Source organism: Limulus polyphemus, unplaced genomic scaffold (genome assembly GCF_000517525.1).
Source record: "Limulus polyphemus unplaced genomic scaffold, Limulus_polyphemus-2.1.2 Scaffold77, whole genome shotgun sequence".
NCBI lineage: Eukaryota > Metazoa > Arthropoda > Merostomata > Xiphosura > Limulidae > Limulus > Limulus polyphemus.
In genome coordinates this window covers 294493-313650 of record NW_013665687.1, presented here as the reverse complement: position 1 = coordinate 313650, position 19158 = coordinate 294493, and the positions used below count along the sequence as shown (strand labels likewise).

Genomic DNA, 19158 nt, shown 5'->3' with positions numbered 1-19158 from the left:
GTAATAATACTGTCTGTTGTCTGTCCATGTAACTACTTAGCAGGGTGTGGATGGTCTTCACCAAAATTGGTATGGAGGTTCATTAGGTCCATGCGGGGGTACATACAAATTTTCAGTTTTGCGTTTTGTGATTTTTATGGGCGTTTTTGCGTTTTCTACCACTACTTCTCCCCGCTGTGGATGGATGTCACCAGATTTGGTATGGAGGTTCATTGAGTGCATGGAGAGATACATACAAATTTCAGTTTTGCATTTTGCGGTTTTTATGGGTCGTTTTTGCGTTCTTTACCACTACTTTACCCCTGTTGGCATGAAGGTTTGTTCGGTCCATGGGGAGATACCTATTTTCAGTTTTGCATCTTTCGTTTTGTGGTTTTATGGATGTTTTTACGTTTTTTACCACTATTTGCAGTTTTTATGGGCGTTTTTGTTTTTTACAATTACGTTTTAGGAAAGCAACTTTTCATGTCCTATGACAACCTTTCAGTGATCATGAATTTACAGGGGACGGGTACTCCAACTAGTAAGTAATAAAGGACCAATGTTGAAGCATGTGCAGAGACAAATGAGCACACATAGCGAAACAAGAAAACGATTTAAGGGCAGTAAAATATTTTTGTAAGTTACATTCTATTCTCTCTTTTTTTTTTTACGTTTCACCCAGTTTGAATAACACTCCTAGTAGCTCAGTGGCAAATCTCTGTACTTATGACGCTAAAAATCGAGTTTCGATATTCGTTTTGGGCACAACACAAATAGCCCCTTGTGTAGCTTTGCGCTTAGAAACAAACAAACAAACCCCTTCCGAAAAATCACACTTCGTACGTTAGGTCCACGATTGAATTATAAGAGTTACAGTTAAACCATACTTATTGATTAGAGTAGCTCAAGAGTTAGCAGTGGGTGCTATTGACTAGTTTCCTTCCATCTAGTCTTATCAGTTCAAAATTAGGGACATTTGTGAATAGATAGCTATTGTGCAGTTCATGCGAATTTCCGAAGCAAATAAACAATATTTGTTTAATGTTAATTTAATTAATACTGTTTGTTAAAGTATTTATTTTGCAGTGGAGAAGAAAGATGTTTAACATTGTGTGTGTTTGGGGGGGGGGAACGAATGGACACATCCTGCTGCCCCAATGCACCCGTACAGGCTGACGAGCCGCATGGCCTCCCCGACATTATTGAATTATTGTTTTTACAAAACTTCAGAAGTACCAAGCGATCGGTCTTTCTCTCCGAAATATAATTATTTTATTATTCTGAAAAATTAATATTTTGGGCCAAGATCTCAGGACTTGGCCCCCATGGATTCCTTTTTCTGTGGACTGCTCAAGACACGTGCGTACAAAGAGAAGATCAGGGACACAACATTTGAAACAACAAATGCGCGACGAGTGTCGGACCATTGACAATGTCACGAATATTCTTTTTTTCGAATAGTGGAACATGTTCTGTAAAATTCGTTGAAGTGCCTTTGGTTCCAGACTTTTCGGACACCCTGTAGACTTCCCTAGAAATAGACATTCAGAGTTTTAGGTCTGATCACCCGCTTCATATGAAAACATGCCTGTTTGCTGGATACCATACCGTGAATATTAGCATCGTTGTTATTATTATTTTACAGAAGCAACTTTTGGAGCAGAAACAAAAGCAGAAAAGACAGGCTCTTGGGATGGTTCAAGCTTCTGACACTCGACCAGCATCTGGCAGAGGTCGGAGAGGACCAATACGTGATGAAATCAAAAAATACATGCTGACCCATTTGTATCACTTTACAAAAAACAAAAATCAAGTTATTATACAAAGAATATACAAAAGTTATTATACATAATATTTTAAAGAATTTTGTAAATAATAACCCAATACTGAGTTTCACTAAACAAATATAGCTATGAACAGTTCCTCACATCAAACTCTTTTGGATGACATATACCCAACCAACACACACATATATGTTTATCAAATGTTTTTGACTTTAATTCGAAATTGTAAACAAAGTGATATTTGTTTTGGCAAGTTTAATAAAGATATCTATTCATACTTAATACTTAAAAAGATATCAGTATCTACATGAATTCAAACATCATTCACTTACAGAGCACAGTACTATGGTTGCTGTTTTGCTGAACACTGTATCCAGCCATCAAGGGCTTGTAGTTGTATTATTTTCATGGCACCTTCATAGTTTATGGTTCCCAAACACATATGTGTATTGTGTATGAATTTGTCATATTAAGAGGAATTTGAAGATGAAATATTTGGAGTCAAATGTGATTTGAGTCAATTTTAATTGGGGCAAAATTGATCCATATTAATTGTACTGCTTATATTATAAAGACATTATTTTAGAATATTTTTTTTTTCGAATATAATTGTCTGTTTGAGCTTTAATCTATCATAAACCTTCCACTTTGCATAGGCTATAACAAGTTTCTCCATGTTTTTACCACCAGGTAAATTGTACCTCTAGTACAAACTGACTGACATTAAATTAAACATAATATATCCTCCTTATGAATTTTATCCTCATTAGAACATTATCTAACTTGTGAACCATTATAAAGAAACTAAGTATATCCTGGCCATTCTCGTATGTTATGGTGGATTATTCTAGTACAAAATAGTTGATATCATAGTTAGTACATACTAACCACTTTTATGTTACCTTTATAGGCTATAAGGAGTCTTCCCTGTATTAATAAATTACAATTCAGAACTAAGAACTTCAGATAGAAAGTAAGCTAACTATACAGATTTGACTAAAAAGTAACCTATATGAATTATTGAAACCATTTCTGTACAGCATATTAGCTATAAATACTGAAAATGTTGTAAATCAATACAAGAAAACTAAAATCTATAGTGATTACAATGCATTAACTTATCACTCGTGTGTGTACTTCATTGTTAACAACATTTTTACCTTAGCTTATTTCATGTAACCATTATCGCATCTATTGTAACGTGTTTCTCAAAGGGAAATTGTTTCATATTAACCCTTATTACAATTACAGGCTATGACGGCCCACTTCAATATACCATGAGTGCAGAAAACCCTGACGCTGCATTATCTACACAGTTTCCGACGTCACTTTCAAAACCTAAAGAAGAAATATTTAAAGAGGATGTTCCACAGGTCGAGCAGTTAGGTAAGCCTTAGAAACGTATATTATGCACATAAGGTTAATTGCACTTTATATACAGGAACAATATGTATATGATAATGCAGTGGCGTATCACCATAGGCGATATGTTTGTATATATTATGTATATTTGGTTCATGGCGAATTCCCGACCATTCAACTGTGTAATACCGCCGCTTTAGGCTGGAATTGTGTTCCACAGACTTCCAGAGAAAAACTGTACAGTAAACAACATAATGAACAAGAGTTTACGTTGACAAGGCTCACAAGCATCCAGCCACACCTCGAAATCAGCGGTTGTTTTCATTAGAAAAATTTGCTTGCTTGCTTGTTACCAACTCCAACATTATTTCGTGCAAAGCTGCACGAGAGTTATCAGCACTAGTTATTTCTAATTTTGAAGTGACAGACGAAAGAGTTAACACAACCCATCGACAACTCTTACAGTACTCATTGTCAAACCGAATAGTGGGATATGAACGTCATTCATATAACTCGGAGCGCGAGTTTTTTTGTTTTTTTTGTGGGTAACGGGACTCGAGCCACAGAACCTCAAGTCTAGAGCCCAGCAAGCTTATCTCTGGGCCACGGTTTCATTGGCAAGATGGCCGAAGAAACTGGAATTACAGCAATCCCATTTGGCCATATACCTGTCAAGTTTTCTCAATACAATATCAATGGATTTATGTGCTTTTTGCATGCTTAAGCATAAGAGGGTCTATAAATGTTTGCTAAGACGCGTGGTCTAAGATTGAGATCATTGCCCATTTTTTTATCTAACGTTTCATAATGTAAATTGTAGAGTCAGGCAGTAGTGCATAATCATGACCATCAAAGTGAACATGAGCCATGATTGAGAAAAGTTTCAAGGGCCACTCAAGACATACAACATCGTATTTAATCTTATATATAAATTGCTATTGACCTTGGTATGTAAGCCGCCATCGTTTTTTTTTTTTTTTTCTAGAAACTGTTGCCCCCTCTTCAGAAGTATGAATTGTAATTTTAAATTTTTGGTCGATAAAAGCTTGTAACTACGGTTCCGAAGTATCGTGATTGTCAGCGTCATTATACGAGTGTGTGGGCAGTGCATATCAAAATATTTCAGCGAAGTTTGATCAAGTCAGTGAGTAAAACTGTGCCGTAGAATTACATGCTTATTTTTTTCCTATTAGCTGAAGACGATAACATTAGATAAGTGAAAGAACTAGAAGAAAAAAAGTTAAGAATTTTCCGGTTTCTGCACAAACATGCATCCAGTGGCTCAGTGGTAAGTCTGCAAGCAAAAATTCGGGTTTCCATACACGAGGGCTATCTGCGCTAGCCGTCCCTAATTTAGCAGTGAAAAACTAGACTGAAAGCAGCTAATCATCACCAATTGCCAACTCTTGGGCCACTCTTTTACCAACGAATAGTGGGAGTGATTGTCACGTTATAATACCCTACGGCAGAAAGGGCGAGCATGTTTGATTGGACGAACCCGCGAACCTCAGATTATGTATGAGTCAAGCGCCTTAACTACCTCGCCATGCCTGGCCAAACAGAAGTTAATGGACGTTTTTATATGCCGTTATCAGTTTAGTATTATCGTTCTTATTCTAACCTGAAAATGAACAACGGCAGCATTAATTCACATGTTTATCGCAATACATTAGATATGAGAGGAAACTCGTGTCCTTATTGTATCGTTAAGGTAATGCAACAGTTGAGAAAGAGTTAGATTATGGAACTTTGGTTTTCTAACTATCAGTGCAAAGAAAGGAAATAGAAAGTTTTCGAAATTACCTTTCTGGTTACTTAATCTCATTTTTACTTGCTGAAGTTAATTATACAGTGCTTAAATGGAAAATATATATATATATATTAACGTTACATGTAAGGTGCTATGAGGCTCTTAATCATATCATTTTTACTTGAAATATATGTAGAATCTTACTGCTTAAAGATGCCCTTTGAATATAGGAAGTTACTGATGTTTACAGTGCTTTGTTTTTTTACAACAGTTTGCAGCTAGTTGAGGTATTGATCGCATGCAAACAATATTGGAAGGTGAACGAGAAAACACATTTATTAATATGGTTAATGTTTTTGTATTTACTGCTCTAACCGATTATTGTGGCTTATTTGATATTAATTAAATACTACACAATATTTCAGTATTTATTTATTTTTTTTCAATTTCGCGAATTCTAATACGTTTCTTCAAATCACCATTATTATAAATTGAATTTAAGGTTTCGTGCCAAGATTGAGTATCAAAATTCCAAAGGCGGAGGAGGAGGGTATGATTTTATCATGGGTTTTTGAAAAGTCGTAAAATCATCCCTCGTTTACGCTTTCAATATGGTGCTTTAATTGTTAGTATTTTCACATTTGGTAAAGATTTTTGATGTATAAACTCCACGAAAATGAAGCGCAAGTTTTTGATATTTTTAGCATTTAAAAAGATGTTATAACTTCACATAACTGTATTGTTTTTTCGAACCTGTCTCACCCCATTCATGAAATATTTTTTATGATGTGTTTTAGACATCATATAATGACACATTTGTTAATATGTTACATAAATTACGATAACTTGTAAAAAAAAAATAAAGTCATGAGATATTCTGATATTTTTGGAAATTAACCGTATATTCCTATTATATTAGACCAAGTCACTCATTTTGGAAATTTTGAAATGTGGGAAGAAGGCCTATCATTTTATCTTTATATATCGCGGAAAAGAGAACATAAGGAGGTTTCTATACAAGATTCGTGCGCACGTTTGAGGTGATTACGTCACTTTTTACATAAATATGTGCCTATTTCTTTAGTTACAATTAAAGTACCCAAAAATATGCACTCGGTTAGCCAGAACTTTACGTAATTGTAGAAATTATTAATCATTGAAGTGCGGAAACTTTAGCAAATCGGGCTAGATTTGTAGAAACCCAGATTGTAGTATATAAAGTGATTTATCCTGGTAGCACGCAGTGCTGTAGAATTTAACATTTTGAATTCAGTCTTTTTATGCAATAGGGACCACTAAAAGAACTGGGTAAACATTCGTAAATTAACTGCCGTAAACTGTCCCCTCTCACATCAGTAGTTTCTAACATAAGGTATTACGTGTACACACACACACGCACATTCGTACAGAGTATGGTTCAGGTATGACGTACTTTAAAATCCTACACAATTCTATTTATATGCAAATGAACAAACTGATTATCATGTTCAGAAAGGCGTTAAGTGAAGTGCATTGTTTCAAGATCGTCAGAGCATTTTTCAGGTGTTTAAAAGTGATAAGTACACGTTAATCTTTAATTCAAACAGCTTCCAAAACACAGACTACACATCTCGTAGTTCGTGGAGATTCTCAAGAAGTACTTCACGCTGAATATCGAGATTCTATCCACTTTGCAGAAGTGTCTTTCAAAGACATAAGACAGATTATTTAATCGACAGTTTCTAACTAAGGTGGTATCACATTGATGTCTCCTCACCAGAGACTGTCCATTTTGGTATAAAACTTTGGAGATATAAGGTATGTTGCAGTAAACAGGAAATTCTTCTAATAAAAAAACAACCCAACCGCGCTAGAAACAGAGGCCAGACATAAAACCATTGTGTCTGCCATCGGTAATTATAGATGAAGTGGTTTTTAGTTGCCTTCTCAACGATGTCAGTTTATTGTTCGACAAACCAAGGTAAAAAAACAAAGAATGCATATTGTCGCGACAACGGGACGCGAACCACAAACCAATGGATTTACAGACCAGCAATCTAATTCTCGGCAACACCCGGCATGATTAATTTCTATTTTGCCGTTTTCTCTAACTGATCAGATTACCTTTCTGGTTTCTACAGGGAAATTATTTTGTATAATTAATTGTGAATTTCACGTTTCAAGATCAGATTGAAAGTTTTCCCTAGTAATACAAATTGTTTTAATTGAGTGAAAAAATTATTTTATGATACCCGGTTTTATGAGCAGGGTAATGAAAGGAGTTCCAGGACATGTATGTATATATAAACCGGTGATTATATGATTAATAGAGATATTGAAAGTTTCATCTTGTCCTTCAACAAGAATATCCAAGAATTAAAGTTTACAGTTTTATTCATTTTCTGTTAGGAAGAATATTGTCTAAATAGGAAAAGTTCTTGAAAACTACAGAAAAAACGAAAAGTAATAATCGATATGTGTAATTCCTCTGCCCCTTTCTCCTAAGAAATACAACAACACAAAAAATAAAATGGAAATGACATTTTCTTCAATTCTTATCGTAAATATCTTATCTGGAACTAGCCTAATAGGATTTCAATTTCAGTTTGATCAAAGTCTACACGTCATATTAAAAGTTGCTACACGAAACAGCAAATTGAAAGCAATTTTTAATAAGTAACTTTAAGATATCGAGAAATCACAGTATGTGTTTTATAGAATCGATAGTGAATCAACTGTGTGCATTTTACGACGAAATCTGCCAGAGGCACAAAATTCTATAGATGAACGGGGAATTGGATGCTTGTAACATTTATTGTGTTTGTGTGTGTCTATATGCATGATATGAACAACGAATACATCGTCAAACTGTACAGTGTGTGTGTGTGTTTTTCTGTAAACCACATACTTCCAGCATGGAGCTGATGGCTTGGCCAGTGAGAGGTAATTCTCGTGCAGCACAGACTAAGTTTAAAAAGAGGAAGATGCTAGAAGGTTTTATAACGTTTCTCTCAACTGGTTGTCGAGGTGTAGTATGGACGTTACAGCAGAATGGATGTTCGCAGCATAAAAAAGGGGGAAACTAAAGGTACTATTACATCTGTTTCTAACTTGCATAATGGTAGAATAAAAAATCGAATCTATAACTATGTGTTACCATACAGTATCTCGTGTAGGATTATGTAACCTAAAAATACTGGGTTTTGTACTAGTAGCTAGGGTTGTTTGTTTTTGAATTTCTCGCATAGCTACTCGACGACTATCTGCACTAGTTATCCCTAATTTTGAAATGATAGACTAGAGAAAAGGCAGCTAGTCAACACTATCCACCGCGAACTCTTGGGATACTCTACCAACTAATAGTGAGATCGACCGTCAAATTATAAGGGCCCTCCACGGCTGAAGTGCGAACACATTCGGCGATGGGTTTCGATCCCGCGATCACAGATTGCGAGTCGAGCCCCTTAACCACTAAGTCATGTCAGACCCCACGTGTGATAGAGAATTAAAAGTGTGTGATGCGATATATTCAAGACTAGAATGGGGTAAACGCGAAAAGTGTAATTTTATGCGAGATAGCTATCATAGACTCCATATGTAGAGATGGCCAAGGTACTCAATAGAATAGATATCATAGACTGTATATAGGGATGGCCAAGGTACTCAATAAGCATGATGCAAATATAGACGCTCAAATGTCAACAGTGACAGAGAGTTTTACTTTAAAATATGATTGCCACTCACTTCCATTTGTTTCTCTACCCAACAAGCCCCAAAACAAAGCAAGAAATCCTTGTTAAGATACCAAACCAGAAAGTGACCAACCCACCAAATTGTTCATTTTTCTTCTTGTTTCAGTCAAGATAATTCTACAAATAATTCATCACTAACATCAGTTTAAACCTAAGTCCACTTTATGCATTTCTGTGCAGTGCAAGATTTCATCGCTTAGTCGTAATTACTAATAGTAATTAATAATAATAATCATAATTCTAGTGTAAACGATGTTATCATTACCTCTTGAAGTTAGCTTGTTTACAGAAATCTGGTGTTCCTTTAAAAAGCATTAATATAGGGTGAAACAGGAATTACCAGCCAATAACAGATGTACATTAGATGACCGTAACATATATAGTACTCGATGCTTTGTACACTATACAATCGGTGTCTTTAGGGAGCCAACCCTTATATTATATATGAAGTGAAGGAGTAAAAAAATCAATACAAATAATATTACATTTTATTACAAACATGCATAGAATACATTAACTTCCATTCAGGGGAAAAACTGTCACAAAACGAGTAATAAAAATATTTTGTATATGTAAAATGATGTAGGGATGTCAGTACCAAAAAGAATACAAACAAGAATATAGTGATGATACAGCTATTATGGACCATCCCTACATGACTTTCAAAGTTAACATTTAATGTTACACTGTAAAATGCATACTTAACTTTAATATTACTGCAGTTGGAAGTTATATATTCCTGACTGTTGTTATGCAATTTGTTTATCATAATATAATGGTCATGTCAGGGTAGGCATCAATATAGTGTAACGAAGAACCTAGGACTTATGTACAAGGAAAACCAAGTTGAGTCAAAACATGTCAATTATTACAGACTTTCTACAAGATTGACCGACGTCCTAACCATTTTGTACTCGTGCATTTTACAGTGTAACATTAACTTTTAATATTAAAGGTAAGGTAGGGATGATCTATATATGGCTGTATCACCCCTATATTCTTCTTTACATTGTTTTTGGCAGTGCCATTCCTACACCATTTTAAATTTACAAAATATTTTTAAATACTTATGTAAAAGTTGATCGATAGGACACATAGTCGGTATTTTCAACTTAGACTGGACGACACATCATAGCTTGTTTGGTTTGGTTTCAAAATGTAAGTGTGACTTGACAAAGGATAGATACGTTGTCTGATTAATGATTTCAGTAAATACATTGTTATTTATGTTAACTAACTTTACCTGAAGGTTAATGTAGTACTGAGTACCTTGTTTTTTAAGTATCTGGTTGTATTAGTCATGCTACATTCCATTGAACATTGGTTGATATTAAATTTGAATTTTTTTCGCTTAAAATCATAGGCGAAACCTTGGTTAGCGTATCGGGCTTTGGATCTGCGGGACCAACGTTCGCGTACCGTTATCGCACTTTGGGGCTGTTGGTGGGTTATTAAGTTGACAATCAAATCCTACAATTCGGTCAGACAAGAGTGGCCCAAAAGTTCATGGTTGGTGCTTTGCTATTTATCTTCTGTCTACTGTTATCATTTCAAAATTTGGGACGACTAGTGCATATAATCCCCGAGTAGTTTAGGGAATAACCACAAACAAATTTTAAATTCACTAGTTCCATTCGCACCGGTTGTTTAACGTTTACTTAACTGTATTATTAGTGTTCAGTGCTTGCAATATGAATCATATGTTGTCGTTTCCATTAAGTTTAAATCGAGCTAAATTCGTTTGTTTTGTTACCGTATTGAAGAGGTAATTTTTACTAAATTAAAAACACAAAGTAACGTTTAAATGAAAATAGATGAAATTGGAGATTTGCTTTTTCGAATTGACGTTTGTTCTTCACCACACACGTTGGGTTATTGCCTTCTATTAACCAGTAATACCAAGTATTAAGTATAAAACAAAACACGTGGATTTAAAAAAGTTTTTCTTTGCCCTGAAGTTGTGATATAGAACGTCGATTTACGTATTTTCTAAAACATCTATCTGCTGAAGAGCAGAGTTTGTGAAATTACAAGCATAGTTATTTATGTAAAACATGTTACTGTAGAGTTGCAAGTCTTCACGTAGCAAACACAGTTGTAATACGCCGGACATTATAACTTCAAGGACTGCAAACAACTGGCAGAAGAAGAAAAAAGAATACATTTCCTATGCTTAGCCGAGTAAAATTCTAAGTTTGAAAATGGGAAAACTTTCCGAAACTTCCATATAAAACGTTCTTTATAACGAAATAAGTGCAGGGAAGTCCGGACAGACTTCGAGTATCGAGATGAGTGGTACAGTATATAATTGAATGAAGTGCCGCTTCGCTAGAAGGCCGTTTTATTGCGTAAATGTGCTCTTTGTTCTTGAAATTACTTAGTGGAGGGTTGACAAAACTATTGGAGAGCAGTCTTGAATGGTACTTAAACCTCGAGGAATATATTAGTAAGGTAATTCTCTATTAAGTCATCCATTAGACTTTTAAAAGAACATGTGTAACTTTCTTTGGAACTACGATTGGAATAAGCTGGGCATGATGAATTAATTTTAAAATTTGATTAAATCGCTTTAACGGTGTAATATTACTTAGAACAATATATATAATTAAATATGGGTTGCTAAACCTAAAGAACCATGCATGATTCGTTATAAAAATATGTATATAAAGAAAATAGTTTTTTCTTCTTATTTTCGAACAAAGACACATTGAGCTATCTGTGCTGTGTCCACTGCAGGGAATCAAACCTCGGATTTTAGCGCTTTAAGCCCATTAGGCATATCGCTGTCCCACCAGAGAACAAAGAAAATAGAAGCAGTTTAATTACAAAATGTAAGTTTAACACTCTTCATTTTTCTTGGTTTTTGTTCCTTTCTTTTGTCGTTATGAATGTTTTCATGTCTTTGTAGCCCCGGGGGAACAGGTTTGTCTTATAGTAGAGCTCTAGATTCCGAAGCAGTGGTTGCGTTACAAGAGGAACAGTCAGCCCCTTAGCATGGATGGTGGGTGGTAGCGTGCTGCTGAATGGCTGCCTTCCCTCTAGTCAATAGTTCAATATTAGAGACGACGGTGGATATCCCTATTAGCTTTGCCATAAATATAAAATGCGAATAAATACTTTTCAGCTGCGTATTTGGACATGTAAATAGACAAATAAAAAACCTACTCAAATCCTATATTTTAGCAATAACAAAATATTAAAACTTATATAAGAAATAATAATCAGCTTCTCAGCTTAAACTATGGATCTTGCAAGATAAAAGAATTTGAGGCTTTGGTCTGTAAAATATGCAAGTTGAACAGTAATATAAAAAGGTAAAATTTATGATGTGTACTTTATTTAAAGTTATGGACTTTCGTAAGAATAAAATGAATTGTGACAGTCACTTAAGTTGAGGTAAGAACTTTATTGAAAAATGAATTATATCTTTATAAGTTAAGGAAGCCTATCTTGTGTAGCTAATGTGAAATGATGAATGCTTTTCTATAGTACGTTACCACATTAATTAACAGCAGTTAGAGGAACGAACGACATAGACTGTCATTTGTGATGTGATGTGTATTTGTATCAGTACCTGACTTCTGTGCGAAGTTAACAGGTACTTGTTTTTTTTTTTTTTTCATTCATATAGGTTGTTAATGTCACGCAATAATTACGTGCACTAATGTTAGATTGATATTCGTGACACTTGCGATGAAAAAAGTGTAACATTTAGAGGACATTAATAGCTTAATTTCATCCTTTTCAGTACTCTCCAGGAATTTCTATAGGGCTATAAAATTTCTTCAGGATGAATATTTATAACAGTAATTGCAAGGTTTGCCTGTAAATATCCATTTGCACTGAAAACAAAACAAAAAAACGAGTGACATTTGCATTCAAATATCCATCTGAACAGCACAAATTAATTACCTTATCATAAAAGTAAAATCTTTATAGTTCTTCAGCCTGTTTCCATAAAAAATCAGAAGTATAGCATTCATATATACGAATATCCTCGAGATTAATAAAAGATTAGTGACATTTAGGGAATAAACTTTCAACATAAATGTATTGGAGTAGGTGGGTAAAAATCCAATTTTGTCATTTTTATCACCCTCCAGCTATTCCATGGGCATCATAAAAATGTAATTGAAAAATAACATGCTAATGTATTTCAGAATAATAAAAATTAGTGACATTTACTTTGAATGTTATGCTTAACCAAATGTGCAAGGGGTTGGTTGATGGACTGAAATCATATTGAAGAAGGGATATTGACTATAATTCCGAATTTACTTTGTGTACTTATGTGAAATGTTGCAAGCATTTAGTTGCAATTTTAGTTGCATTTTGTTGTGCACGAAATACCACATGTTACAAAAGTATTTCTACTCAAGATAAGTTTGTAGATTTACGACATTAGTCTGATTCAGAATCTAACAAGTCACAGTGCAAAGTGATGTTCATGTGAAGAATAAACATACTTTTTTTTTCCATCATACAAATTGCATGTTGTATTTTCATAACTTGTTGAACCTCTGAAATGCATATCTACAGTTTTTGTAAGTATCCCTGTGTATTGTATTTGGTATTTACTTACCACAAACTGTCCCTAAATCAGCAATGAAGGGCAAATGAATATTGGCAAGTCTGACATCAAATACGTAGTACCATGTTGAATGGCACTCTCTAATAGGTCATGGCATGAGTACTTTGAACCCCACCATTGCATAGAGTGTTAAAGTAGATGAATATAACAATAAGAATTTTAAATGTCTTTGATCAGTTTATTTGTTACATGTATTAGATTGTTGTAAGGTATGTTACTATGCAATTAGTTTGTTTGTTTGTTTGTAGTTAAGCACGAAGCTACACAATGAGCTATCTGTGCTGTGCCCACCATGAGTGTTGATATAGCATTACAAGTTTGAAGACTTATGGCTGTACCACTTTTGGGGTGGGGTGCAATTTGTAAGGTTAACAGAGTATATAGGGGGTAGAAGTTAGAAATGATATTTTTGTTGAAATTCATATTTTTTAGGTATTTTTCTTTTTTTTTAAATCCAGAATGTATTTTTGGCACAAATAGGGTGTCTTTTCAAAAATGTTCATTATGTTATCCAAACACATCTGTAAATTACAGTTTATAAATCCTGTGATAAGCTGAATTTTAGTGACCTGAAACAAAAATTTAAAATGTCCATTATTCTGTCTTTGTAGTAATTTTCAGTAATATGCTGCTGTGCTAGAAGACCATTTTATTGCATAAATAATTGTTGTTTGTTTTTGAAAGATCTTTGTGGTGAATCAAAAAGAACCAGAGGAGAAACATACTTTAATGGTACTTGCAGACATACAAGAATTTGTTGAGAAGCTAATTCTCTGGTTGTATTGATGGTTGTATATTTACTTGATTTTATGAACTCCATTCATAATTTTGCAAAAAAAATACTTAAAAGTCTGCATGTAGATTTTTGATCTCGCAGAAAAGAAACAAATAAAGAAGTTTTAAAAGATTTATGTGAGGCCACCAAAAGTGGGAGTCAGGATCTTTATCCACTCTTGTGTTCAAAAGTGTTTTAACATCTGTAATCCTTCAAATTGATAATAGTTTTAAAGTGAATTTTCTGTTTTATTACATTTTGCACAACAAAATGGCTGCTTCTTTAATATTGTACTGTTGTAACAGTTTCTGTCCTTGGGTAAGTTCTTTATGATTATTTACTATAAATAATTAAAAGTACTCTCCACTTAATGATAATGAAAATGATTTATTTCTTTGGTCTTAACATACAAGTTCTACAAGCTACACAAATACAATTTAACAATCACTTATTAACTTTTCTGTCGTATCTACGACACAGTTCAAAAGTGACTGACTAAATAACTGATTTACTCTCTCTGACCCAGTGACTATCTATCCAATAGTCTTCTGGTATTTAAATACTGTTATTTATTTTTCTCCAACCTTTCAGAAAATTCGAGATGTCATGCTCAACATGTTACATCAATTTGAGATGTCTAGACACCACACATCCTCATTATGTCTTGCTAAAACTCCCTCTAGCAATTAACACAAAGTGTTTAAATTAAAATATTGAAAGCATAGCATACACAATATATTTACATGTACACTGTATATTGATGATGTTGCATCATTTACTGTTCCTATTAAACAATTGCATTTCAATATAAATATACACAACATGCAACATGTTATAATATCTTTGTGCATAGCATTGAGCTCTAAACTTTATTGTGCATAAGGTTGTGCAAGAAAAGAAAAACTTTAAAGAACAACATATCCATCTTACCCAACTATTTCAAAGTCAAACACTAATGCACACAGTGATGTTTAGTAAAAAGAAAATGAAAAACTGTGAAATATATTTTTCTTTTAGCTCCATCAGCAGTACTTATCTTTCAGTGAAGTGGTAAATGGCCAGTTTCTGTACAAACACAGGAAGTGTTTATGTGACTTGTCAGAATTAATAAACTAAAAATACAGCTGAAGACCATAATTTGGTCAAACTTAACCAAGCATCTTCCTATTCGATGACGAGGAACCCACTTTGAGACTAATAATGGCTGGAGACAGCTTAAATGGGTAATGAAGAAAACTTTGATATAAGTTTAACATAACAGCAAATGTACAACATTTCGACAAGTTTTTGTCATCATCAGGTGAAAGAAGGGAAAGCAAAGTGTGAGGATAGCATGATCTATGATGATGACAAAACCTTGTCGAAACGTTGTACATTTGCTGTCATGTTAAACTTATATTAAAGTTTTTCTTCATTACCCATTTAAGCCGTCTCCAGCCATTACAAGCATCTTCCTACTCTTCATTCATGTCATGTACTATTTAGTATTTGTAAATTGTAAAAATGTATCTAAATAAAATATTATATAATAACATTTTTAGGCTAATTAGTTTTATTTCAATGTCTTTGAACCACTATTCAGAGGATGCATCAATTTTTACATATTTTTGTGAGGACTGCATTTCTTTACATCGTCATACATTTTTTCAAGTTGTCAGCTTCTTGAGCAACTGTCAAGACCACTTTCAGTAAAGATGTTTTTCTTTTACCTTTAAAATCATCATTTTAAAGTAGATTTTCTCAGAAAATCACTTCTTCAATATTAAATTTAATCAATATTAAGGTTAGTGACACTAGTTTAATTTAAAACAAATTCTGATTGAAACTTTTTACTCTAGGATTATTAACACAGCTGGTGTAAAGTTTTCTTTGTATAATTTCTTGATAATGTAATAAAATCAGTAGACATGAACATTTTACTGCTATTTATATTAAATTCTAATAGATTATGGCCCAATAAAGGTATTATGTCTCTCAGGAAATTCACCATGTTTTAGCATCACATTTATTTACCACAATCTCCTGACATATCATACTGAGATTGAGGAATTAAATTATATGTCTCACTGCAAACTTACTATGCTAGATAACTTAAAATGTATTGTATATGAAAAATGTACATTGCAGAAAGTGTACATATACAAAGTGATGAACATTACTTATATAACTGCAAACAAGATAAGGGTTTTTTATATTTAATGCTATTTATGAATGTCATACATTTTTAGAATGGTATCACCAGTTAGTTAAGAGCTCTTTGTGGTAGCAAACCACTTGACTTTTAATGGTACCTTAAAATAATAGTAAATAAATTATTTGGTTGGATAGTGGTAAAATAATCTACAAATTGCCTGACAACACCATAATGTAGTATTGTGATCATATTCATAGTAAAAAAAGCCTTATGTGTGAACAGACAGAGATAGCATGTACTTTTGAATAGCTCAATGTTAGAATACGTTTCTTGTTAGCCAGAGCTCCTAGGTTCAAGCCACAGCCCCCAAAGTCTCTTTTGCTTATATAATTTTTTACAAGTTAATTTGCATTGTACTCAAAAAGACAAAAGAATCCCCAGTTCATCGAGTTCATTGTTTCAAAATGTAAAATATTTTTTGTGAGCTTAAAAAGATCTTTGACTCCTGTTATGTTAATAAGCATCTCCCAAAGAAGACCAACTGTTGACAGTTATACAAGCAATGTTTAACATGTGACAAGTGAAAATATATTTTCACATTGGATAAAACATTGTTTACTTAAGTGTCTGCAAAAGTCTGGAAAATTTATTACTGTCCTAGTAATGGTGATTTAACATTTCAGAGATGGTACGGAGAATGTCCAAGTATTTTTTCCAAATCATGTGTGATGGTTGTAGGTTACAGGCTATAATCCAAAAAATTGAGAAATATTCCAAGATGAACTTTGCATAATATCAGGCTATACAAAGAGGAAACACCGCCTTTGTACTGTATGTCAACAAGGTATGGCTTTCTCGAGATAAAACATCTAGTCACATGCTTAAATCAACCCGACAGTTCTTCTGCATGATTCAAATACAAAAACAAAAATTGATATTTGTAAACATTTCTCATAGACTTCTTTGGCTTTTGGGTATTCAAACAGGTCCTTCAAAGCCATTGTATGTGCATAAATGAAAGACTTTGGGAAACTTATAAAGAGGAGTGGAAAACAACATTGATCTCAATGTGCTTCATTAAAAGTGTCCTAAAGTGAATCCAGCACTGCAGAGAAATAATTTATAACCATGGATATCACATAGAATACCAACAGTAGTAGAAGGGATTGTAAAGCACAGGCATTGATCCTTTTATCTTTGCTATACTTGTATATATCTGTACTGCCAAATAGCATAAGGAAAATACTTTTTTGTTAATAAATGGTATGATCTCTAAGTACGATATTTTTCATTATGATGTTAAACATTGTTTTTCTGTCAGTTGTGAATGCACAGGCATCAAGCTGATCTTAGTGTTAGAAAAAAAAATCATTGTTCCTGGTCATAAAAAGTGATTAACATATATTTTTATCACAAAATTCAAATTTTGAAACATTATATCTGTGTACCTTACTCATGAACTAAGTCTCCTTACAAGTTACTTGCTAAAAAAGTAGTAGAGTCATTATTTTAAGATTCCATACTTGATTTATATCTTGTAGGATTGAAGCAAAAACTGGAAATGTTGAACTTACCATCTCAAGTAGATTTTGATGAAGATCAGGAAAGCATTCCTATCATCCCAACTAGTTCAACTGCATCAACTCTTTCTACCAGTAATTCACAATATGTTACTTTTTTACCTCCTAGTGACAGCCAGGAATCTGTTGTAAATGATCTTTCTTCTGAGATTAATCCTTCTGAAGTGGAGGTTAGTGCTAAGAATTACCACAATCACATAAATGTCGACATTTTTATAAAGTAAGTATAGTTTATTACTATTATCAAAAAAAAATTATTCAATATTTTAGTAACTAGAGATATAAAATACATTGTTATAACTACTTGTTTATATAAGAATTATACATAGGTTTATGATATTTTAGAAATAATAAGGTGGTATGGTATAGTTTGTATGCAAAGATGCTGAGGCTTATGAACTAATAATGTAGCCAGTCTGTTTTTGTTTTCATAATCAAGTTTCATTTGTTATTTCAGTTTATACTGTTCTATGATTTTGAATATATCTTAAATGGTAAAGGCCAAACAACAACCACCAGTGGTTGATGTAAACAATAAATGGGTCTAGTTACCTATAGTGGTGAAAAAGTCATCTGGTATGGTTTCATATGCTAACCACCAGAGGTATATATAAATTCATTAAGATTAAAAAACAAATTACTGATCATTGAATTCAGATAATGTTTCTTTACCTATTGGGCAGCCACAAGAGAATACTTTCAAGTTTTACATAATTATCAGTATAATTATTATTACTCTTCAGGTGCGAGACTCATCATTGTTAATGCCAACTACTACAAGATCAGAGAGTAATGCGCAACCTAGTAAAGAAGAAGAATACGAACCAAGTTTAGGCCTTGGTATATTGGAAGACTTACTAGAGGATCTTCCTGCATTTATTAGTGAACCTTGTCCTAAAGGCCTGACTGTCCGATGTCGCATCACTCGGGACAAGAAAGGAATGGACCGAGGCTTATTTCCAACATACTATCTGCATCTAGAGAAAGATGATGGAAAGAAGGTGATTGATAAACTTTTAACTTTCATTTAAGGTGTCACTTTAAAAAGATACAAATAAAGGAAAAACTTTTCAAAAAGGAAGTAAATGTGGGGAAGGCTAATATCAATCTTTCAAAAACAATGTAAACAAGATAGTAGGGATGGCATTTGCATCATCCTTACATAGTAGCACAGACACACAGTGTAGTAGAATGTTAACAGACAAAAACAGGATGAATTAACTCAATTGTGATTTAATAGTAATAAACTGCTATATGTTAATTCTTGTCTATGTTACTATGTAGGGATGATGCAAGTGCCATCCCTCTTATCTTGTTTGCATTGTTTTTGAAGGATTGATATTAGCCATCCCTACATTTACTTTCTTTTTTGAACAGTTATTTCTTTACTTTTGTACTATCCTGTGTATCAGAAACGATTGGCTCAATTACTTTAGGTCAAGTAAACTTGGTACAAACATAATATTTCT

At 33.5% G+C, this 19158-nt stretch overlaps 1 protein-coding gene and 1 long non-coding RNA gene across 2 annotated transcripts in view; both read left to right on the top strand.

Annotated features, from left to right (window-relative positions):
• LOC111087784 overlaps positions 1–1747 on the top strand; it is a 41533-nt gene extending 39786 nt beyond the window's left edge. Inside the window, exon 3 of the long non-coding RNA XR_002612428.1 lies at positions 1628–1747. This is a non-coding gene — a long non-coding RNA (uncharacterized LOC111087784). The remainder of the gene's footprint in view (positions 1–1627) is intronic.
• A 1276-nt stretch (positions 1748–3023) lies between these two features.
• LOC106467102 (tubby protein homolog) overlaps positions 3024–19158 on the top strand; it is a 37482-nt gene continuing 21347 nt past the window's right edge. Inside the window, exons 1-3 of the mRNA XM_013927425.2 lie at positions 3024–3152; positions 17651–17859; positions 18433–18690. Of these exons, the coding sequence (XP_013782879.2) occupies positions 3044–3152; positions 17651–17859; positions 18433–18690 (576 nt within the window). The 5' untranslated portion in view covers positions 3024–3043. The remainder of the gene's footprint in view (positions 3153–17650; positions 17860–18432; positions 18691–19158) is intronic.